General features: G+C 38.8%; 1 protein-coding gene across 1 annotated transcript in view; it reads right to left on the reverse strand.

Annotated features, from left to right (window-relative positions):
- The window catches only part of sez6b (seizure related 6 homolog b), a 186,575-nt gene extending 164,167 nt beyond the window's left edge, over positions 1-22,408 (reverse strand). The window contains exons 1-2 of the mRNA XM_073495562.1: positions 21,856-22,408; positions 14,001-14,134 (exon numbers count right to left, since the gene is read on the reverse strand). Of these exons, the coding sequence (XP_073351663.1) occupies positions 14,001-14,134; positions 21,856-22,408 (687 nt within the window). The remainder of the gene's footprint in view (positions 1-14,000; positions 14,135-21,855) is intronic.
- Positions 22,409-24,943: the final 2,535 nt, after the last annotated feature.

Genomic DNA, 24,943 nt, shown 5'->3' on the forward strand with positions numbered 1-24,943 from the left:
ATTTTTTGTTCATGTACTGAGTTGGGTAACACAGAAACTGGTATTGAAAATATGCAGTTTTTATACTGTAAACTGTTGTAGTCTAAATATTGAAAAGACTTTCTAAATAACAAGGGAATTTAAAAGGTGACAATGGAAAAAAGTAGCCGTGTGCAGTAATAGAGAAAATTGATTATGGCATACACTGAGATGCATCAAGATACATCTTAAATTTTTGTGCATTTGAATTGTTGGCAGGTGAATTGTAATTGAATCATATCATTAGACTAGTGAAGATTCACACCTCTAGTCAGTAAGTTATGAGAACATCATCGTTAACTTCTGGTTACACACTGCATGAACAGTGGTCTCCTGGATGAAAGTCCTGTGCTTGTTTAAACCAATTGTCCATCTTGACTACTTCCTTTTGCAGCGTTTATCCTCCCTTATACTACTTGACTTCCTCCTTTGCTGCTGTAAAATTAACTATGGCCACTAGAGGGCGCTGCTTATCAAGAAATATAAACATAGGTCATAATAAGCTGATTTCTCAGAGGACCTATGTGGTCATTTTTTTAATGAAGACAAAATTATTTTGGATGGATCACAGCTTTGTTGCATACAATTACTTGCTAATGAAACTCGACATATTGACCCTATGTCAGTCTCACAGACCCTCAGGCTGGGAGACTACTGTTTTCATCCTCAGCACTTCGCTGTTAAACATGGTTTTCATTTTATTTTTACTTATTCAACCCGTATTGGTCATAATGAGACAAGTGACAGGCTTCAGGAATAATTATAAAAACTATTAGGAGATAGCCAATCCTCTCGCTGATGGTTTTGCTTGCTTGTGTAAATAGATACATAAGCACATACAGAGGCATCAGTATTCAATTATGGGAATAAAATGGCAAACGTATACTACAGGTCTGTGACAGGACACCATCTCCATTCTGCTGCATTAAAGTGTGACGTAATAGACGCCGTCTGCCACCCCGACCTTTACATCCATATTTTCAACATTGCTATATAAAGGGTGCACTACTTCTTGCGATTATAGTATGCTTCAGATGAGGTACTGTAACTTAGCCACCACTGGGTTAAGGTCATGGAAAATAGGTGTTCATAAAATGACAGTGCTGACTTTGAGACATGATGCTGATGAAGGCAAATGCTTTGTACATCCTCCTCCCTAACCTCCACCCCTTCATTTACACTGCACTGTATGAAGGTCACACTGATCTCTGCCACTGAGTATTGCCATTTAATGTAAATCTCAAATGCAGAAAACTGCATATGAATGTGATTTGTAGAAGAATGGGTTGACATTGTTGGGGAAAAGGAACAGGAGAAACAAGAACTGGCAAGCCACTAACAGCTTTCAATGACTTAACAGCTTTCCCTTTCACAACTGGATGCTCTGCTGTGCACACACAGCAGCAGAATGAATGAGGAAATAAAGTGTGCCCTTTACTGTATTGCAAACAAAGTTTAGCCCGTGGCTACAGTCTTGTGAATTCGTGCTCATCTATTTTTTCAAAGTGTAACCAATGCAATTAACCCTTTGAAGAAAACCCAAGTCGACCTCTCCCTCTCTGACAGTGCAAAAAGAATGAACGAGCCAAAGGGGAAAGATATGCATGTTTATGGTAATGAAGTTCATGCATAGTGTAGCATTGGCATTCAGCTTTGGTTGAATTAATTATCCTCTACTTCAGGTATCCTTCCTATGCATGTCATTTCTCAGCTTCTCTGCCATTTAGTGTGCATGGGATTATTAGTCTAGGTGACACCACAATAAACCTACAGGTCCCTGCATGCAAACATGGTTCAGTAGTAACAACACGCAAGCTCAACCACTCATAATACACTGTGGTGGCTCATTATTACAAGCTAACAGCTGAGCAGAGACATTTAACCTGTGAGAAACCTGCACATATTGCAAATGAGTAGAAAAATACCTTAAAGTGATGGGGCAGCTGCTGCTACAGGTCGTGACTGTTACCTATTCGTCTTGGAAACTGTCTTAGCATTGACAAATGCTTCCTAATCAATCTCTGTCATCAGTGCAGACAGGGACTGAAGATAGAACTGTGCTTTATTGAACTGAGGTGGAGTCTGGCTCAGCTAAAGCAGTTGAGGGTATTGATCCATCAGTCGATACCCTGCACTATTCGTGGCCAAACCTTTGCTGACTGTTGTTTGTGTCTGTATCAAGCGCTCTTCAGGGAGATTGCTATTTGGCCTTGGCTCTCATCTTTATATGGTCAGCTGAGATTCATGCTCAGACTGCACACACCAGGAAGGCTCTCATTAAGCTAGAAAACTGTCAAAGTAATCACAACACAGTGTCACAGCTCAGAGCAGCATCAATAGTTAAGCCAATTTACTTATAGAGCGCATTTACAAACCACACATGTTGAGCAAAGTGCTTTATAGTGAAGATCTCAAATAAAATAGATTTTAAACAAATATACACAAATATTACTGTATTAACAGCACACAACTTAATAATAAGACTGAATTGCAAAAGAGGTTTCCATTAACATAATGATGAAATGTTGTTAACTAAGGTACCTGGGAAGCCACAAAAATGTTGATCCTGATCTGTTTTGCGTGTGTGTTTGTGTGTGTTTGTGTGTGTGTGTGATTGGTCAATCCAAGACATCATGGGATTGCCACTGGACGGCTAACAATTATGCTAACAACAAAAATAACAACTCCATTTTCAACATAGAAAAATGGATCAATAATCACAGAAGACATTCAGAGTTAGATTTATCATTATGGATTATTTTACAGTCTTCAAGTCTCCAAGAAGACACTGCAGTTCAAGGCTGGCTTACAAAGTGGCTCAAAGGGAAATGATGCTACTGGAGCCCTCATTTTCGTTATGGTTTCCTTCTTGACAACAACAAAGCAAGTCTCTGACATGCAGCTTTCCACAGATATTCAGTAAGTCATATACAACATATTTTGATGTTGTGTATGACATCTTGGACCCCATTGGACGAGGTGTTCTCAGGTGGTAATGCATTAGTTACTACCTCTGCCAAGGATTATGTTTTTCAACTGTGCCTGTTCCCCCAAAACTTGGATGGAGGATGGGCCCTGGCCCTGACCCCATTAACTTTTAGTGCAGATCCAGATGATTGTGAGATGGGGTGTTTTTTCGACATTTTCATAAATATCTCAGGGAATAATGCGTGGATCTTGATTAAAAAAATCTGCCATATATGGGTGGCTGGTGTGTATGAGTGAGTACAATTTGTCGTGGATCCAAATAAAAAATCTGGATCTAGCAGATTTAAATATCTTTTATTTGATTTTGGATTAGGCTTGATTGAATTAAAGGGGATTTTTTGGAATTGGTGGAGGTAAGCACTCTACTGAGCCATTCGAGTGGAGTATTTGTTAAGTGTGAACTTGCACACAACTGATCACGTTCTGTCTGTCTGTTCAGCAACACAACCATGCAAGATGCAGTCATGAAACTATTTTTCCTTATATCTATAGAAATGTCAATATGGTTCACAGCATATGACACATACGAACATGACAGTATCAGTGTTGCAGAAACCTTAACTGCTGCTTTTTATACACAGGCGTGATGTGGACACTTTAAGCCCCCCAAATTTCACCAGCCATCACTGCTTTATATCATAATACATATTTTATCCTATACTTTTAACCTGCACTATATCATGTCACAGATTCTAGTTACTTCCACTTACAGTATTTTTCTCTACGTATACTTTTTATACATATCTCTAATAACACAGATGGAAGGAGCTTGAGATCTAAGAATTTCAGAATTTCACTGCCAATGACTGCTTCTATGCAATTGCTGTGTACATGACAATAAAACAATTTGAGACTAAGAGGTCTGAGATCATGATGCTTAAAAAATAATTAACCAAACAAGTGAAACAGGATGAGTGAATAAACTACATTTTTGGAGTTGCACATCTTTTGGCTGCCTCCCCCCTTAAGGACAAGTAATATAAATGACTCTGAGATGCATCCAGCTGATTTCAGAATATAGGAGACCACAAAGCATACACTAGTTGTGTCCTGAAATACAGTTACATTTCTCTGCTACATCTGAATAATAAGTGTTTTGATCTGGACAGGGCTAACTGATCAGTGTCTGTTTACAACCTATCCGATCATCTGACTGCTCATGTTTATACCTCATTGAACTTTATTGAAGCTATGTTGCCATGTTCCCAGGTCTAATTAACTTTGGTAAGTCTGATGTTATCATAACCAATAGAAAGGATGGACAAAACAACCCAAGTAAGAAACCGCAATTATCCATCTACACCCTTAAACGTGACGCCAAAGAAGAAAGAGAAGGTAAAGAGCAGAATATGTACAAATGTAAAAAAAATATTTAGTTACAGACTTATAAACCTAAGCAGGGGGGAAAGCTAGAGCTGTGGTCACAGCTGACTTTGCCCCTGAATAGGCTCCATTAATAACTCACCATCTAGTGTCATAATTATCATTGCAAATTATTAATAGGTTGCTGCTATGACAACCACCACCTCAGGATTCTGAGTGAACATCTTCATCCTTATAATGGGAGATTGTATATCTGTACTTGCAGACATTTTCATTATCTAGAAGTGAAAAAAGCATCTGTTTGAAATGGTGTTCTCTCATAGTCCTAGAGCATGTCTCAGCTATCAGATGTAATGCAGGTTCTATGTTGCACAGGTCTTATTATGTTCTGAGATAAGAATTGCGACACCTGGGCTCCTTCGCATTTCTGGGGAGCACGGCCAGGTGAGGAAGAGGAGATTGAACAAAGCTCACCCCAGGGCTGCCTTGTTGGGGTGATGAACTCTCTATTCTCCTTTGCTGGCGGCACTTTTTACATATTCTGTGTGCAGATTCATACACAGAGAGTCCAGCACTTCAGACCCCCAGGACTGAGAAGTTACTAAAGTATTTGAATTTACTGGAATTAGAAACTACCTTCATACTGATAATGCATTTCACCAGACAGCCTGAACACATCTGCAGTTTACCACAGGACTGACACAGACAAAAATACATTAATTTCTTTTGACAGTCAGGAGCAATGAACCCTTAAAAAGGAAAAACCTTCATCCACTGTGCTACGTTGCTCAATAATAATTAGTTGTTAGATATCTCTAGAAACACATGCAAGTAAATTCAAGTCACTTTTATTGATATAGTGCCACAACAAAAGTTATCTCATGACACTTTTAAGAGCAGACTTAGCCTGTACTTCTTATTGACCAGATCTTACACTAGACAGTCCATCATATTTGGCTATAAATTTAAATAAAGAGACATTAAGGTCTCTTAAGTTTGTTAAAAGACTTAACAGGCCTACATCTATGTTCCACTGACAAGGACCTCCATGTTAGTTATGACTCATATCTGTCACTCTGTTACTCTCACAAAGCTCAAAAGTAGTTTGAGGAGGTGAAAGGAGGTCGAGGTAGGAGTGATGGGATAATAAATGGGGCTTTTCCACTGTCACTTTTGGACACAAATATCAAACCGTGCCACGCTAATTTGCTTTACCATTACCATATTAAGTGTCAATGTAAGGCGGCTTTTGTATTGTATCAGAATTAATACTGAATTTAGTTTTGATGTAACTTAAATCAAATAAGAAAACTAGGTTGTTCTGAGTAACAATTGTTTTTCAGCCTTAAGGACAGGAATGGATGGAATCGTGTCCCTCACCTACAGTTGGATTCAGTGAATACACTGTAATGCTGTCTCTATTTACACAATTCACCTGAGTGGGAGTTGTTAGAGCTTTACTGTACTGCTCCTGCTGCAGGTTTTGGAATTCTTACCTGATAAACGGATCCAAACTCTAAATCAAAGCCCTGCATCAGGGTAAAGAATCTGGCTTATCTTGTACAAAAAGACAATTAAATTAGGCCGCTGTGATCCTCTAGGGCTAATAAAGACCCCTGAAGTAGATTAATGAGTGTGATTTCTTGATAAGACAAATTAAGAGCCCACCTTTTAGTGTATTAAAAGCTCTGATTGACCTCCCTGGTCCATCTGACAACTTAGATGTACATCCAACATTATTTGATTCCACTTTTGAGTCTGTCTACCCTGGGAGGGAACCCTTTCAATTTAGTTAAGAGGAGCTGATAAGACATTTTAGCCGAGGCACATTTAAAGAGGTCCGTAAACAAACAAAAGGAGAGGACAGATAATCCATGAGCAATTAATTAACTACTGCCGCTCAGCACATCCGGGCACTGGAGTTGTTTTTAATAATGAAAGTAAATGGAGGATGAGAGAGGACTACATTTATTTTATCTCAGGTGTTAGTCTGCTTATCACCTCCCCTTCTTCGCTTCTCCACTGCTTTCCTTATCTTTCCTTCCACACTCTGTCCTCCAGTCATCTTTCTGCTCTCTCTCTCATCCTCATCTGCTCCTACCACTCTGCCCTTCTTTTCTACCTATTCTTAATTTCCTCACATTTCTCTGATGGCCTTTCTTTTCACTCACCTACTGCAATCTATAACCCCCCTTTTCTTTCTACCTTTTCTATTCTTTTTCATTCTCCTTTTACCCTTTCCTATCCATCCAGTTAACTTCCCACCAACACAGAAGTTGTGTTTAATAGTTGCTCAGCTATATCACCAGTTCCAGACACAACCCAAGATTATGTTCTTTACATCCAAGGACAACCTTTAAAAAACTTGATCTTTCAACAACATGAACATTGTAATTACATTTTTACATTTGTCTTGTTGATTGGTTGCCAAGTGTCAAGAAGGTGTAGTCTTATCTTATATGAACCTGTCAAAGAGAATACACCAGAGGGTGAAGCAAAGAGAGTGAGGAGGAAGGCGACAAACGTAAGACATTTAGCATGCTGCAGGTAGTATGGAGCTCAATACATCCTCATGCCTAAATGACTGAATAGGTTGATTGTAAGCATCTCCCAAAACAACATATATCACCGCTCCCAAAACCATTGCTCTGTAACAGCCACATGTGTACTGGACCTTCGTCGTACAGTGGCAGTTTGGTTGGATTTAGGCAAGAAAACTACTTGATTAGGTTCAGGCCAACATTGTGGTTTGAGTTGAAATCACTACGTTATTTATATAACTTCTGTTACAGTCAGTCAGAATCTGAATCAGAAATACTTTATTGATCCCGAGAGGAAATTGCTTGCATTGCAGCTGCTCCCATTCAAAGTCCAGAAATATGCAGAAAAATAATAATAATAATAATAATAATAATAATAATAATAATAATAATAATAATAATATAAACTATATATCAGCAAGAACAACAAAAACAGAACAAAAATACAAGAAATGTACATTCTAGAATATATCCATATATACAGTGTAATAAATAAACATACCCATATTACCCTAGAAACTTAACAATGTAACTTCACTGTGCGCTAGAAAGCTAAAAGCACTCACAGTTGACATCTGGTTTCACACTGGACATGAACAGTGGCCTCCTGAATGAAAGTCCTGTATTTGTTTAACCCAATGGTCCATCCCCACCCTCTCCCTATACAGACTTTTCACTCTTTATACTATTTCTCCTCACTTCTTCCTTTCCAGGTGTAATAATTACTACAACTGATCACCACCCAACAATAAATGTTAATATGGTTGTAATAAACTGCTTGCATTTTCAACCGATATGGTTGTTTTTCTGATGAGGACAGGCTTGTGGAACTCTATATTTGAGGCCCTGATGTACAGTACAATGAATGATTACCCTCCTCCCCAAAGTTTTTGGTGCAGTTTCTGTTATGATCCTTCAGTGCATGGTATTGGGAAGGAACAGAAGATGAGGGCCCTGCTCTCACCATGCAGCAAGTGAGTCAAGACCGCAGGGAATGAGTCAAAGTCAAGGGGCTCAGGTAGGCCAGCATCCTTTCTTGGTGACCAACAACCATGGCATTCAATATATGCTATGTTGTGACTTGAATAGACATAAGGCATAATATGAATTGGTCATCCCAGACATAAGAATAAATAATTTCTCCATTACTAACTGTTCTGTGACAGCAAATAAAGTTAGGGAAAGATCACAGTTATTGGAAATAAACTATGGTTAAACAATGGTAAGGGTTAGGCAAAACACTAAAAATCAGTTTAAAAAATCAAGTCTGTGATGAGATGCAAACTCCATTCTCCTGCATATCCAACATGCACATCCAACACTGTTACTACCATACCTTTACTTTCTGCCTAGCTTCTTTAATAGAACACAACTTCCTGAATCGTATTAAACTTAATTATTGGACAGGATCAGTGTGCTGAAGAATTGTCTAATATGAATTTAATTTCCAAGTTGATTGGGCTGCGTTGCAGGACATAGCATTTTTCACAGCAATTAAAGAAAATGTTGATATAAGAGTTGTTTTTTTCTGTAGTTGACCTACAATTTACTACCTGTTACAATCTGTACCTGTTTTCGTGGATGTAGACCAATAGCTAGCTATGTGAGAAGATGATGTATCCATTCCTAATCTCAGCAGAGGACCAGACCTGAATCAATGAACAAATCTGACAGATGATTCAGAGGCTGGTAACAAAACTACTTGTTTAGATTTAGGAAAGCATTGTGGTTTGGGTTAAAATCAATAATTACTTCTGTAACTTCAGATACAAGTGTATTTATGTTACGGAAAAAACATAACCACATTTGTAAGTTAAAACAATTCCCCGGTGTGTTTCACTTCAACACTGGACACAAACAGTGGTCCCCTGAATAAAAGTCCTATGCTTGTTTGACCCAATCAAACCTTCCCTGCCCTCCTCCCTATACAGCCTTTTTGCTCTTTGTTCTACTTCTCCTCATTTCCTTGTGATTGTGATTTTGGACAATATATATAAAATTGATTTGATTTGACAGGCTGAACCTTTTAGATATTCATGTATTTGAGATGTCTTTCCTTTATTTGTTGACTGAAGAATCCGCCCATGTCTGAGAGTAGACCTCTACACCATTGCTCTCATCATGTCTTTTTATGTTTTTCTTTTTTATTTGGCCTCATCTACCTCCCATTTCTCTCCCTTCCTTTCCCTTTATTTCCTTTCGCTTTTTCTCTGCATCAGTGACAGGAAGCAGCTGGGAGACATCATTGACAATGATTTGCAACCACATATTCATTTTTTATCCTAAATATATTAGGCCAGGCATCTGGAAGGTCAGTAGCATAATGGCCATTGTATATTTTATGAGCAGCAGGAAGCAAAGCTCTTGGAGTTAATCATGTGGATGAGGGGGTTTTCAGGTAGAGACAAGGGCGCTACTTAAATCATCACATAAGCCTCCCCAAAAAGGTCAGATGCTTCAAAACGACACTGAATGCCCTAGAGTGGAGAGAGTGGCTGTAATCATTTGGAGCTCCTGCCATTGTCCACGGGCCAAACACATTTGTGGAGGTGACATTGGACATCTACGGTATATTTCCATGGCCACTGTGTGCTAGTATGTGTCATTTCTCTGTACGTACACTCACTATCTACACTTGGTACGTTCACATTTTGACAAAAAGAGGTTAAAACCTGTTTTCCTTCACTCATATCTTCAGTGTTTTTGAATCTTTTTAGTTATTCATGAGGTAAATTTAGCCATTAAGTGTTTCCACAGGAAATTGTCAGCTCAGTGCTGCCAAGTGGTGAGTGATGGCTGCAGCCACATTAAATCACTGAGAAAATTAAGACTTGCAGCTCTAAAGCAATTAAAGAGAAAGTGTATTTAAATGAGACAACAGTAAACATGTTGTGTTCCATCCAGTACAACCTCTAGGTGTCAAATATTGTCAGATGGCAATGTTTTCTGTCAATGCTGTAAAAAAAAAAAAAAAGAATCCTCAACAGTGTCCAGAACATTTGGCATGATTAAAGGATGAATCGATGAACTGACGAATTAAGCGTCAGACACTGATATTCATCCATAACTGAAGTAAATAAATGAATGAAGAGATTGTAACTGTGGTGGAATGTATATGTGTTTGGTGGCGGGTATACATCTGTGGTATTGATGTTGTTCTCGTTAAGTTGTTTGTGTAATTCTTGTGGCTGTACGGAATGTAAAAATAATTATCCTGGAAAGGACAATAAAATCTATCTATCTATTCACTCTTGTTTTGAAATACAGTTTAAAGCGACTACAAGAACTTTTTTGCATGTTGACTCTGGTGGGCCATGTGGGAAAACAGATGATGTGGGAGAAACAAAATAAGCTTAGTTTTACTGCCATCCCACCAGACTACAGAGAGCTTCTTCCCTAAATTGTGAGACTCCTTAATTCATCCTCAGTACTCTGCCATAAAACATAGTTTTATTTGTATGGCTTAGCATAACTGGATCAAGTTACAGGCATCAAGAATAACTATGATATTTTTTTAGAAATAGCCTACTGATGGTCATGTTTGCTTATGTTGGTCATATATAGGCTTCAATATTAAATTGAGACTGTTTCATTACCAGTTGAAACTTAAGACTTTCCCTGGTTGCCCATGTGAGGGACCTGTCTACATTTGCTATGCTGGTTAGTTTAAGTCACATCTTAGTGTGTGACTTTTCTGCCTTCTCAGATGATCTGGCAGTTTTTCAGTTGTGATTTACTTTTAAGCCACTCTGTGTAACATATAATTACCTAAAGATGTAGTTCGTACAATTTTGTTTTACTATTGCCGCAGAGAATTTCTGAAAGGATAATAAACAAAAAAGAGCATAAGACCATCACTGTTGTTTCTTCACACTGTTGATAACTTGTTCATCTTTTTGAATGTTTTAAACTAAAACTCTGGCCATATGCTCCTTTAAATTAGTAACCAGATATGTTACACTGTGTGAAGGCTAGACCTCTCACTTGGGATTGTGAATATAAAACTATACAGACATTAAAAGACCCTACCAGGCATGTTTTAGGACATATAGGAATAATTAGCTCTGAATAATAATTTCTGATAAGGGATTTACACATTGTTCTCCCATATTGGAAAATCATGAACCTATTAATATGGAATGTGGTGTACACAAGACATCTCTTTCACTCAAAAATCTCAGCGTATGTATACAGCAGGCTCCAAGTTTTCATATCACACTTTAAGTTACATATTGGTTCAGGATGATGAAAACACATTTTGCCGGAGAGGGACTAACAAACAATAATATTGTCAAAATAAAGAAATAAATAGATAAAGTGAGTTAAAAAATGTGTTCAGTCATTGAATTATACTTTAAACTTAAGCTCATTCCCTGGTTAGCTCAGTGTCCATGTGATCTACTATCATGATGAATGAACCACCAATAGCATCAGGCGGAGAGACATGAAGAAACAGAAAGAGTGCTTGAATGGGCAAGTTTGAGAGAGAGTGTGTGCATATCGGTGTGTGGACAGAGAGAGAGAGAGAGAGAGAGAGAGAGAGAGAGAGAGAGATAACAGCTTTGCAGCCCAGTAGCCAACACTGTGTGGACCAGGTTGCAGAATTTCTACTTTAGAGGACCAAGCAGTCTCACTTGGCTTTTTTATAATGTCACAGTCCTGCTCTGAAGTACTGAAGCCCCGGACTTCGAAGTCCTACCACCAGATATATGCAAAGAATTCATGCTTCTGTTGAAGCACTGAGCTTTGATGCATAAGTTAGTGTTGGTTCCCTCTCATTTCTTTCTTAATATATTCCAAATATGTGGATTAGTCTTATTGGATTGTCCTTGGTGGGGTGTTAAACAACTCTCCACAAGTTAAATTTACCTTTCTTTTAAATCTTTGTTTAAATGTGCTGTTGAACAGTTCATTATGTTCACACAGCCGACCAGCTGATGAGGTTTAATGTCAAAGATGGGACCTATGATCTACAGTATGTACAGTGTGAATTCACATGGGTATTAAGAATGGATCAGCTTATAGCATCATGAAATGTAAACGTCTGACAGACAAATAAGAGTCTAAACATGAGGAAACTGACCTTTCTTCAGTCTTCACTGACCTTTTAATCCAAAGCATCTTGTCATACATGTGAGGAAACATAAACTGGTATTTCAGAGTTGGGTGCTATAAAACCATTTTTTGTGTTTCGGAAATCTATGACATATTTCTGGTGCAATCCTCTTATGAAACCAAACATATTGTAGGAAGAAAAGAGTACATAATGGAACCATAATTTAACGCTGAATTTGCCATATAAGCTGTATATCGCTCTACTGCTGGCCCATACACATCTGGTGATATATGTAGCAATAAAACTTTTATATTCTAATTGAAGCATCTGTCTGGTCATGCCACCATGCTCAGGGTTTGAACTGGGACACTGGTTTGCACAACTGGACAATGTCAGAATGGTTCCATAGCCATTACATGCACAGAAACAACAGCGGGTCTGTCTAAATACAAAACTAAGCCTGACAGAGGTCACAAACACACACACACTGCTGATTAGCATGTCACTTTGCTAGAACGTCAATCCATTTAAATGTCTAAACAATATGTCCACAGTCAGTAGGTCACTGAGATCACACTTTCAGTCAGACAGCCCAGTCGCAGGATAAAATGTTGACAGTTTCTGCAAACCACTGATAGGTTCACATTTGTCCATGTCTATGTACCATAGTTACATTTTACGTTCACATAATATACAGTATAACATAATCATTTTTAACATGCGTTATGATTCAGATTCAGTGCCATGTAAAATACTGTATTTCCTGAATGCTGGGGAATGAGTCCCACTCAAGCCAGTGTTTCTAACTGTCAAATGGTTAACATTCTTTCTCAAACCAAAAATGGGCTGTGGTTAATAGTCAGACGTTATAGCTTAAAATACCCCCTCCTTTTAAAGTTTAGAATGGCCATTTGTTCATTGATTCACTCATCTACCAAAATACATTTGCAATGAAATATTTTTAAATGCTTACAGCAAATATCGGCATATGCAATGAATTTAGTTTAATTAATCACTAATAAGCTTGTAAATAATTACAAAAATTGTTTAAATCACTTGACAGCCCTAATATAGACTCATGCTTTTCTTTATTAACATTAATACTTGCCATTATGTAATTACTTGCATGTTGTATACTGTATGCTCCTGTATTAGATTCAAATCACACTGTTTTTTGTAGCCTTTCACAAATTATTTCTTGGCCCAGTAAAGGTCTGCACCTCAGGAGTTGGAAACCACTGTCTTGAGGACAGATTTACTCAGGTAAAGGCAAATAACTGTCATTGTAAATAACACTACGATTGGAACATAATCAATTGCATGCATAATAAAGTGTCTGTGCATAACTAAGTAAGTGAGTTGAGCATCAACTTACTCTAAAGACAATCTGAGGGTTTTAAACCTGGAAATGGCTCTGAATGCTCACAAATTAGAAAATAATTTGTTGTTTTGTGGAAGACATTGTGATTTAACAAGCAGTAACACTGCTGTTGTGTTGGAGGTATTTACTTCACATCAACAACTAGGGTATCTCTTTTGACTGCACATAGCGCTGTAGAAACCCCATCCACACAGTGAAGCCACTTGCTACACACATTCTCCAACTCTTAACTAAAAAAGCTTATTCCTGAATGTAGGCTTACCAGTGGCTGATGTTAGTAAGCCAGCCAAAAACACACAACATGTAACACTTTTTTTTAGCTAATAGGTTGGTTTAGTTATTTTAAAGGTGCACTATGTAGTTTTATGGAAGAAATTGTAATCAGAAGAGAAAGATCTTCATTGACTGATTTTCTGTGCCTAAACAAACTAAATATACTATTTTACTTAGTTTCTATGTGGCGAACCCTGACACCTTTCTAACCTCAACGTGTTTCCTTTGAGAACAGCTTGTTTATTCAGTTATGGAAAAAAATAATATTTATGATTCTGTATTATTACGTCATTAATATTGTAAATATATAAAGTCTGAGTTTAAATTTCTTCTACAAAACTACATAGTGCCCCTTTAAGTAAGCCATTAGACAGACAGGCAGATAGACAGACAGACGGATAGATGCTAGTCTGGCTCTTACCTGGACCTCCACTCCATAGCCCATATAGACAGTGATGATGTAACTGCAGTCCATGGTGGAGTGAAAAGCAGAGCTTGACTGAGGAGGAGCCTCTATGTATCCTTCTGGCCCGGTCAGATTCAGATGGCAGGGAACTGCAGGTACAAACAGCAGCAAACATTGGTATTCCAGATTCACAAACAGTTTACTAACATTTTGCACGAATGTACTAGTCAATGCATCTTCTATCATAATTTTAGTAATGGCAACAATGAAAGTATCCTGAAACAGCACTGAGGCCATGGGACAGCAGGAACTCTCACCACCTAGTTTAAGGAAAAACCATGACCATGATCTTTCTCTAATTTAACCAGATGATTAGCTGTTGCATATGGTTATATGTATGATTTTGGCAGGCACTGACATACATTCTTATCAATACAGCTTGTTTGGCTGTACTCAGGCAAAAATGTCAACCTTGTACACAAAGTAGCTGATCATAATTATGGTCCAGATTGTGCCTGACTGTGATTGCAGTGCCTCTGTAGCAATTTTGCTGTACTCTATTTCATTCCTCCTGGTCTCCTGGTCTCCTCTGTCCTCTTGCCTGTGATGCAGAAATCGATCTGAGCGTGCCCTCTTAAAGGATGTTTCCTGAAATGCATCTTGAGATGAGAGGAGAGAGGAGGCTCACCAGAGGGGCAAGGATGCAAAGGTGTATCCACACCATGACATAAAAGAGGCGTGGCGCTGGAATATACAAACCATGGTGGGAGCAGGACTTAACAAATATTCCTGTGTATTCACAAGTTGTATTAGTTCTTTGAGATCCATTGTGTAGCGCCTCATGAGGAGCTGTTCTAACCACATTCCTCAATCACATTTTACCTTGATGTCACATTTTGCCACATTGTGAACTGAATTAAGTTGTAATGGACACTGTTATGCCCATCTGACAGATCATAAAACACAGCAGTAGACTATATCAAAACAATGAACAGACGATGCAGCTGTGCTGCATGTCATATTTAATTGTTAGTCACACCTCCTCTATGTTAGTGCTCAACACCGGAGCCCCTCAGGGCTGTGTGCTCAGCCCCCTCCTGTTCACACTGTACAGCCATGACTGCACTCCCAGACATCAAGAGAACTCTATTGTGAAGTATCAGGGTTGACACCACCATCATCTGCTGCATTATAAACAATGATGAGAGTTCATCTTGGTCATCACACATCACCACAGTGGTTAAAAAAGCACAGAAGAGGCTCTACATCCTACTGGTCAATTTTTTACAGCGGAGCAACAGGAAGCATGTTGACTGGAAACTTCACAAACTGGCATGGTTCAGGCTGGGCCCAGGACAGGAAGGCTCTGCAGCGGGTGATTAAAACAACCTAGAACATCACTGGTACCATCTACTGAGCATCAGTGACATCAGTGAAATGAGATGTCTTCACAGAGCCCAAAGATACTAAAAGACAACACCCACCCAGCCACAGTCTGTTCACCCTGCTGCCATCTGGAAAAAGATACAGAAGTATCTGCTGCCATACCACCAGACTATGCTTCATTCCCCCGGCTGTAAGACTCCTCAGTTCATCATCAACACTTAATTTTCCATAATAGATGTAGCACAAAGGACTCAAACATTGTTTCAATTTTTAAACCCTTGTGATTGTGCCTCCTCTCTCCTTGTGTCTCTTCCTTGCCTCCTCTGCTCATATCTCAGGTGGGAGGAACTAAGACATGAGGAGAGGAGGCAAGGAAAGGAGTCTCACCAACTGGGAAATAAGAAGAGTGGTTATTTTTTCCTTTTCAGAGGAAGGGTTCGTCTGTAGTTTTTTGACAGGTAACTTGGGACGACAGCAAGAGGTAGAATCAGATGATCTGTACTTTGTTGGCTGGATTTTTCTTTTGAAGGATGTGGTCACCCTGTACAGATGTTATACGTTGCTGAGATTAGATAGCAATGTAAGCCAGGCCACTTCTTAATGTGGTCCAGCCAATCTGGAATGAGGGCAAGTTTTCTCTGATTCATATCAGATATCCACACAGCGATCACATGTCATGTGCCAGATGTGAATGGGAAATCGGAAAAGCCAAGATGAGCAAACCTGCATACATCAGTGTAATTTTATTGCACATTCTGTACAAGTACGGACTGTGCTATGAACACACATATACACTATCTGACTTTGTTTCAAGGTTTCTGCCTCTCCCGCTTCCTTTCTGAATAGCTCAGCCCTGTGATGACAGAATATTTCCTGGTGGCCTTCTGGGGTTTCTGCTCCACCACCTTCATCCCTCCCTCTCTCGGAGCTAAAATGTAAACTTTCGCTCAAGTGCTTCCTTATGAAAAAGAACATCCTCTCTATGTCCCCTCAGCACTTCACCTTAGGCAGTGTCCACTCCAACATTATTACTGCACTACAGTGTTTTCATTCACCCTGTGCCTGGATATACAGTCTGTGCCACACTTGGATTTTGTGTACAGTACAGGCTGTCTGTGCTTTGACCTGCCATCACCGTGCACATGGATGAGCTGATTAATCTAGCTGCTTCCATCTTGCTCTTCCTAGAGTCCACCAAGAAATCACACCCCTGATGTGTATTTTCTCCATCCACTCTCTTCATGACAATCTCAGGGTGCTGTGGTCCCTGTTTGGACCACGTGATTAAGGGTTAGTGATGCACTGATGCTGCTGTAATTTATTTCAGCCCCATGGCTGTGTGATCGTGAGATGCAAATACAGAGGATATTAGCTGAGGGTGTGAGGACAGTATGGGTGCACTCTAAAGTAAAAAAACATCCTTTGGTTAAGTCTCAAAAGAGAGAGGACTGCTGTGGCATAAGTCAGAAAAATGTGGAGATGTAGCTCTGTTTTGAAGGATTCTAATTGATTAATATTTAGATAATTCAATTTTATTTTATGAGTAACATTATTTTCAAATAAAAGTAATTATATAGGATTTTCAAATATGTTTTGTTCTTTAGAAATGTAATAATTTTGTTAATTTGTTATGGTCCAATGTTACCAACAATATACCTGGTGTGCATGCAATCTAATGCATTTGTTGTTTGCTGTCTAATGCTAGGAGCTGATATCATTTATTTATGTCACATTGTGAACTGAATTAAGTTGTAATGGACACTGTTATTCTCGTCTGACAGATCCTAAAAATACAGCAAATGCCAAAACAGTTTCAGTTTAATGGCTTCCTGTTTTTTATCCTCGTGTGTCATGTTATCTTTTATATATTTCCTTAGTGATTTTCCTCTTTTTTATGACTGCACTACTTAGTTTCAGCGGTCCTTTATTAGTCTTCACTCCCTAGAGTATTAAAAGTCTGTGGATGTGTTTGAACTTGCCTACTTATACTACTATTGCATACTATTCACACTAAGTATGATGTCAAGTTGAGTAAGTAGTGTGTTTCAACTGCATAGTGTGCAGATTTTGTGTACCAAGAAATACCCAGAGTGTATACGACATTGGCAGAATTTCTGAGTATGCTGCATGAGTTTACTGCATTTACTCAGCCGCCCCTGAATAAATTGCAATTGTTCAGATTGTCCGATGGCAGATTGAAAGGCACCTGGAGCACCACTCTGGAAATGTATTTAAAATGTTTATTGTTATTTTATCACCAACTTCACTTCTGAGAATATTTTATGTGGGAAATCAACAGTGAAGGTTTCAAGTATGTGCAATTTTACAAAAGTAAAATGCACAAGGCTTGATTATGTTTTTATCTTAGATGCTGCAGGTGGTGCAAAGTTATACTCTATATTTATTGACGCTGAATTGAAAATATGCGGCAACATTTTCGGACTTGAAGCTCCACAAGTGCCTGCAAGGGTAGCTAGCTAGCGGGCCAGCTACCTGCTTCACTGGATGGCTAATAGACCCCTCTTTCCCCCAGTTACACATACCACTGCAGGTCACACAGCAGACATGTCTGCAACATTTCTGTCAACTATATTGCATTTATTCTGTTTATTTACCATTATTATAATTAAGTGCCGCTTCAGGTAAACTTTATAAGATAGGCAGTATGCAGTATATACTGATTGAGTGCAGTAAGTTAGTATGCACTAACTTTGGATTTTCTGCCTGTTCTTTTGGATTTGTTTGCATTATTTGGACTTCTTTCCTGGTTTTGACCTCTGCTTGCTTCTACCTGCGTATAAACCTTTTGTCTATTCATTATTATTTGAATTAAATCTCTGAACTGCCTTCATGCTGCCTCCCGTGCATCTGGGTCCTGTTCAACATGCTCCTTGTTTCCACACAACCATGACAGTACAAAGTGACCATTTTGGACCCAGCAGACACAATGTCTAATTCACTTTTTGACCAAGTTGATGACCTCCTGTGAATAAAAGACTTTTGGAGGAAGACTTCATGTGAGGAACACAGAGAGGCCACTCTGTCTTTGGCTTGAAAGAAAGTGTCCCTTTAAGTATCACAGCTGTCCCATATGAAAGATTGCAATTGTGAAAGATATGTTGTGAAATCTTTAGTTGTCAATCCAAAACAGTGATTCTAGATTTTACTATTACACACATCCACCGATTGTGATTTAGCCCAAAGACAGCCTTAGTCTAAATTCTGACAGTGTCAGAAATTTAGGACTAAATTCCCAGAGAAAAATGGAATACAATATGAAATGAGATCATTTATAATGGCCAACATTGTAAATTCAGCACCACAGCATTTTTTTTATTTTTTATTTATTTGATCAAGACGAGGGGTATAGATGAAATGTTTTGCTTAACTGCAAACAAACTGGCAGACAACTACTAACTAAGGGGGTATTCCACTGAGTTAACACATGTGGAACAGTTTAGTCATAGTTAGTTTTACTCAATGAAAACAGCTGTATAGCCTACTATCAAGTCTGAGTGAAGTCATCAAAGCTTTCTTGAATCCAACTCAAAACATATATGTTTTCAAAAAACAGCCTGTGTAACGAACTGGACGTTGAATGATGTGGGCATTTAATGGCCTTTAGTGTAGAATGTATGTTAAGCACAAGAAAATAGTGCAAGTAAATTCTTTAACTAATTGAGATAAGTGAACCTTGGAGAAATATCTGAAAAATCTGACTTGATGGAAATAATTGAATAAAAATGGATGGATTGGAATGAATAGATTTTATGGCTTTAAAAAAAAAATAATAAAAAAAAAGGCAAGTCATTCCACATGTGCCTGGTGACATGTAAAAGTAAAACACTTTTGTGAATCAGGTATTTCAGTATGACACAAAACATACAGTATATGTCAAAATGTTATGCTAAAATAATTTATTGTTGTAGGAACACATGTCCATCGCCTCTGCATTTCATTTGAGGTTCTGTTTCTTGCGTTAATTAATCCTTTCATCTGCAAGCTGACTGTTGTCAGGAAAGAGGCCCTTGGAGCCTCTCACCTCTTCACCTGACAAGGAGGACTTGTTTTGCTTTCAATAAAACCGTCAAATAGACGATTCTCAGAGATCCTTCCTGGTATCTACACCCATCCCTAGGGGGCCGTAACCTAACCTATAACGGTTTCTGCACTCATCCAGATTTCAAACAAGTTCTAAATAACCATTAAACCAGAACCTCATCTTCCTAATTCTGACAAATTAGTAAACAGAAAGAAAAGTTATTAAATCTGATTTTTCTTACATTTCTTTACGATTATGATTGACTGAGATCAAATTTAACGTGTAAAATGTCCTGTGTTCCGTGGAACCACAGTACCCTCTAAGGATGAGTCCTGGTATGATTGGGAAGAACTTTTCAATCATTTTGTTAATACGTTTTTGAATTATTACCAGTGAATGTCTTTGATATGCCCTGTTTAATAAGTATTAGGCTAGAACTAAAAGAAATATATGAGTGGTTAGTTCTACTGTATAATCAAGTGTGTTCAGATGTTTTGATCCAGTTTTAATTCCTTTTTGAATGTTAAAGTGGTTTTAATAATGACATATGATTTTGTGTTAGACAAAGTCCACATATTAGGCCATGGTGACATTCTGGGAAAGGTGAAGCACGGTTTTCAAACGTTTAAAGCTATAGTTTAGTTTAGTGAGTTCCTGTGAATTTTCACACTTTCTACTATCTACTTGGAGACAAAAAGCCGGCAGCCCTGCCCCCAGGCATGCCCGCCATTTGGAGACAACAAAACAGAGAGATGTCACTTCTCTCCTTTCTCTCTTGAAAACTCTTACTCTTAAAACTTACTCTTAAAAACTCTCTTCTTTTAATTTTTCCGCTCTTTACTTTTACTTTGAAACAGCTTCAAGACAGCGATCTCAGCAGAAGTGCTCACGCGTTGATTTTTCTCACTTTTATATTTTTCGCCTTATTGATTAACTTCTTTTTATTATGTTTCTACCAAAACGAAGTTCTGTTCTAATTTGTTTTATACAGTTAAGTATCGTAACCTGCCTTTGAAGAAGTGAACTTAATTTAGATTATCTTGCATTAACTAACAATGGAAGATCCGCCTGATCAACGTATCATCCTCAGTTATTTTATTCAAGAAGTTAAATTTAGTTTACAAAGTCAGAGCCTGAGAACCACTCGAAGCAACGAAGAAGAACATCTTTATTAAAATCATCATCACGACACTACAGCAACTTGCTGTGTCCGAAACTGTGCAAGCGGTTTCCAACGAAAGACAGACTCTTTGACAAGCCAGACCGGCCCTGCCCCCAGCGCTCACTAGCGGTACCATCCCGCTCGGTACTGCGCTCTTCCTACGACACCTGCCGAGGTCGCCAACCGGCTGAAACCGGACGAGCAGCGACACGCGGCCATTGGACCGGGACTGCCAGCTAGAGTCGCAAATCATCGGAGGAAACCCGCCACCGCTGACTCCACAACTCTGCTAGAAAGTAGGCTCTCCATCACTCATAACAGCTGGATTCACACATGATACAAGAGTTGGTGTCTATGGCTCTGATTCATATCTTTTCAGCTTAAGAGAAATTCAGTTAGGGTCTCGATAGTAGGCTAGGATTAAAATTACTCTCGTAATATTTAAATGCTGTCACCCAACCCGTGACCATCCACACATAGCCTATTCAACTAATAAACCATTACTTAGTCATTACAGTATCCAACATTTTCTGTTATCTTTTGTTATTCGTTTAAATTGCCATTTCATTTATTTACTCTGAGTTATTTAGTCAATAAACATATTTAACCGTATGTCATTGTCTGTGCAGGTTTGTTTTAATGTGGAGAACCGATGGAAACTGTGTAGAAGTCACTGCGTCAGCTATGAGATTGAATAAATTGAACTGAAATTGTTACAAGTTAACCTTGTCCAGTCGAATTTGATTAATTACCTCCGGATTATTCAAATAGATAAAACAACGGAGGTGGTGCCCCATTTACGAGTGTTTTATTAATCGCCAGTGATTAATAAATTACATTTATTATTAGTGTATCTCCTACATTGTTATTATCATCATCATTTATAATACCAAAGAAGATGTTAGTCTATGTTCAATATATAATATTGTTGTTAGGGAGCTGTTTTTAAATGATTTCCTATTTTGATCCAACCACATTCATAAACCGATATGAACTAGTTATTGGGGGTATTATTCATATTAGAATTAATCAGTCCAATACAATCAAACTTTATTATCTAATTTCACTGACTCCAGTCACAACGCATCCCAACTGTCACACCCTCCACCCCAACACACTACCACACACACACGCACATGCACACATGCACATACACACACAAAAGCACTGACAAAAGCACATACGTAATATTTCTCTATAAATATTTTCAAATCATCAGAAGGAATATAATTATCATGCTATGTGGTTTATCAAAAAAAGCATAGTGAGTCTTTGTTCACCTGGACTCTGCATTGTGGTGATGATGGTGGTGGTGGTGATGGTGGTGGTGGTGGTTGTCTCCTCTTCATCGCTGCTGGGCGCCACATTCTGCTTGAGGACAGGCTGATCTGGCCTCACTTCATCTTTCTCCCTCAGAGTAGAAGCAGCAGAGGGGATGATGGCGGCATGTTCTGGATCTTTTAGCACCGCACCGGTGACTGTAACGGGGGTGTTAGAAAGAGAAGTGGCAGCTAATGCATGCATTACAAGGGTTGTTTGCATGTTGGAGCTTTCAGCGCTCTCATCTGAAGCCCTTTTATCACCGTTATCCAGTGGTGTCCTGGTTGGTGAGGTGGAGAACGTGGGCTGAGCGCTGGCGTGAGAGCTGGATCCCCCGCTGTCTTCGAAGTATTTCGGCTGACTGTGAGGCCCGAGCGTGGCCGGGTGTTGGAGGGGATTCCTGTAGAGGGGGTGGTGGTTTGGGACGTGGACAGGTGGGGCGGTGGTGACCACCATGGGGAGCCTCCTGCCTGTGTCCTGGGTGGTGGGGTACAGACTGGCCCCGCTCTCCATAGGGCCCCCTGGGGTGATAGAAAGATCATCCTCAGAGTCAGAGGCTGAAAGAGAATGAAAGAGAATAATAGATATGGTTGGATGGAACACTGATTCATACCAGAGACTCAATCATCACTTGGCTGTGCAGGTGTAGAGGTTTCTGGCTTCACTTCTCTGCTCTGGCTCCATCACAGCCATTTAACACACTGCCAATCCCATTTTCAATTGGTTCATGATGGAGCATGGTGCTACAGCAAGCAACCAGCCGGTGTTATAACACATCTCGCCAACACAGGCCAAGACGCCTTCAAGCCAAAAAACATCAAGAGTACAAGCAGCCTTATTCTACCAGTAACTCACAGATTTCTCATGCCACTTTTTTACTCGGCAATCAAAACAGTAATTTTTGTCCTTTATTTCTTTTCTTTTTGACTCTGGCAATAATTTAGTTAGTTAGTTTAGTTTCATAATATTGTTAACACATATTTAACATATTAATGTAAAAATAAAAATGTCAAAAATCAGATGGTGAACATTCACCTTCCCATCTACTGTTTTGTGTTACAGGATATTTCAATTTCAATTCCTTCCGGTGATGGAAGGATTTTTCACATTTTTCTATGAAGGGCAGTGTTTGGTGTTTTTCCTATAACAGGAAAAAATTTCCGACATGGCCAATTGATTTGCTTGTTGTATGTTCAAGGTCCATTTTGGAAATAATACATGAGGCTTTTCTTTGATGATTTTGATATGTATAACTGCTGCAGGTGGCGCAGAGTTATGCTGTAATTTTTATCATCAAATGTCTGAAGTAGTCAGGGCCAGTTGAAGGTTTAAACAAGCAAGTGCATGTCTAGGCCCAAGAGACCATCCTTTTCACACACTGTGTATTATATGGAGGCATCCCATTTCCTTTACAGGGAAAACCTGCTATTTTTTTTAACCTTGGCTCTATATCCAAATGTTTTGGTGCAGGCATGTGTACACATATACCCTAAAAAGAGCTTGAGCCCCTGCACTTTCTTCCACCGTGTTGGCTGGTGTTAATTGGCTTATTGTTATTATTTTTTTATTAATATAATGATTGAAAGATACACATCAGCAGAAAAACCCCACAAAGTATCTAAACTCTGCTATGCCTTGCAACGTCATTAACTGAGCTTTGGGAAGTTTTCATTGGTTTGGGATCTTGTGTGTGGACTGCCTGAACTTACCAGCCCCGGGTAAAGTGACTCAGCTGGGTGTGTTTGTCATGCATATCAGTATGCAATTTAATACCATACTGCTATTAAATATCGCTATGGCTTTTGTCGAAAGGAGGTCTTCCAGGGTAAGTGATGTACGCTTTGGTGATGTGTACTGCGCCTCCTGGCACTGATTGTTGGGCCCTGGCACACACCTTTCCAAAATCACATGAATGCCTTTTTGAATGTTATTAGTGCTTATTTCACACAGATACTATAGGCTCCAGACAGTAGAACTGTCAAAAATCTCCAAAATCATTTGAATTTGAGTCTGTACTGGGTTAGATCAAGGGCATACCAATATCTGCCTGTATGACAGCCATCTGAAGGCAACAGGGCCGGTGTGTCATTCTATCTCGTTTGAGGAAATGGTGTACATATTCAAAGCAATGCACAGTTATGCACATGTTATCTAGAGTGGATAATTCAATGATATGCCACAAGCACCAGGCTCTTACAGGAGAACAAAGTCATCTTTGGTTTTGTCCACACAAAGATGGTTGGTTAAAAATGTCAGAGAGGAACTGCCTGTGTCTTCTCCTTTCTAACAGTTTTTCTAAAAGTCGCTCCTGAAGGTTTTATTTTGAACAGATAAAGGCTCGTGGCTGTGATAAATACATTGTGGTAGAGCAGAAACTTGGCTGTAATGGTTTTGGTTAAATCAGAACAAGTGTGGGGTTTTTTAACTCAATTTTCCACATTTCTCTGTGGAAATCCAAATAATAGTTTAGCCTTAGGTCAGAATTATAAGAAGTTTTCAGTCAAAACCATCATGAATAGCTTAAAATCCTGTTATTGCTGTTACTGCTTCATTTTTGCTTCATTGCAAGAATTTAAATGTAGTTTTGACTAACTGAATGGTATATAGTTGAGATCCCATTAATTATTGATTTAATTAAACTGTTCAAGGAAAATAAATTAGCCTACATGCAAACCAACAAAACAATGGAACTCGATGGAACTTGTAACTTCACTGTAATTATATGAATGACTAAAAAAACATTTTGATGATCCAACTTTCACCATCATAGACATAAATTCAACCCAGAAAGAAACATACCAAGCCACATGTTACATACTGTAGATACACAGATGAATATGAATAAGATAATGTTGCTGGTAAAAAAAAAACGTTTTCATTTGTATTTAAGAGAACTAATAAAGCATATTTTCAATTATTCATTGTGATCATCTGCTGGTTTCATGCACAGAAAGAAAAAGCTTCAGAGAGAGAGAGAGAGAGAGAGAGAAAAGAGGGACAGCAGGGGTATATTGACATGTTTGCCTCATAGTAAAAAGAATTTGCAGC

The sequence above is a fragment of the Pagrus major genome, chromosome 2 (genome assembly GCF_040436345.1).
Source record: "Pagrus major chromosome 2, Pma_NU_1.0".
Classification (NCBI taxonomy): Eukaryota; Metazoa; Chordata; class Actinopteri; order Spariformes; family Sparidae; genus Pagrus; species Pagrus major.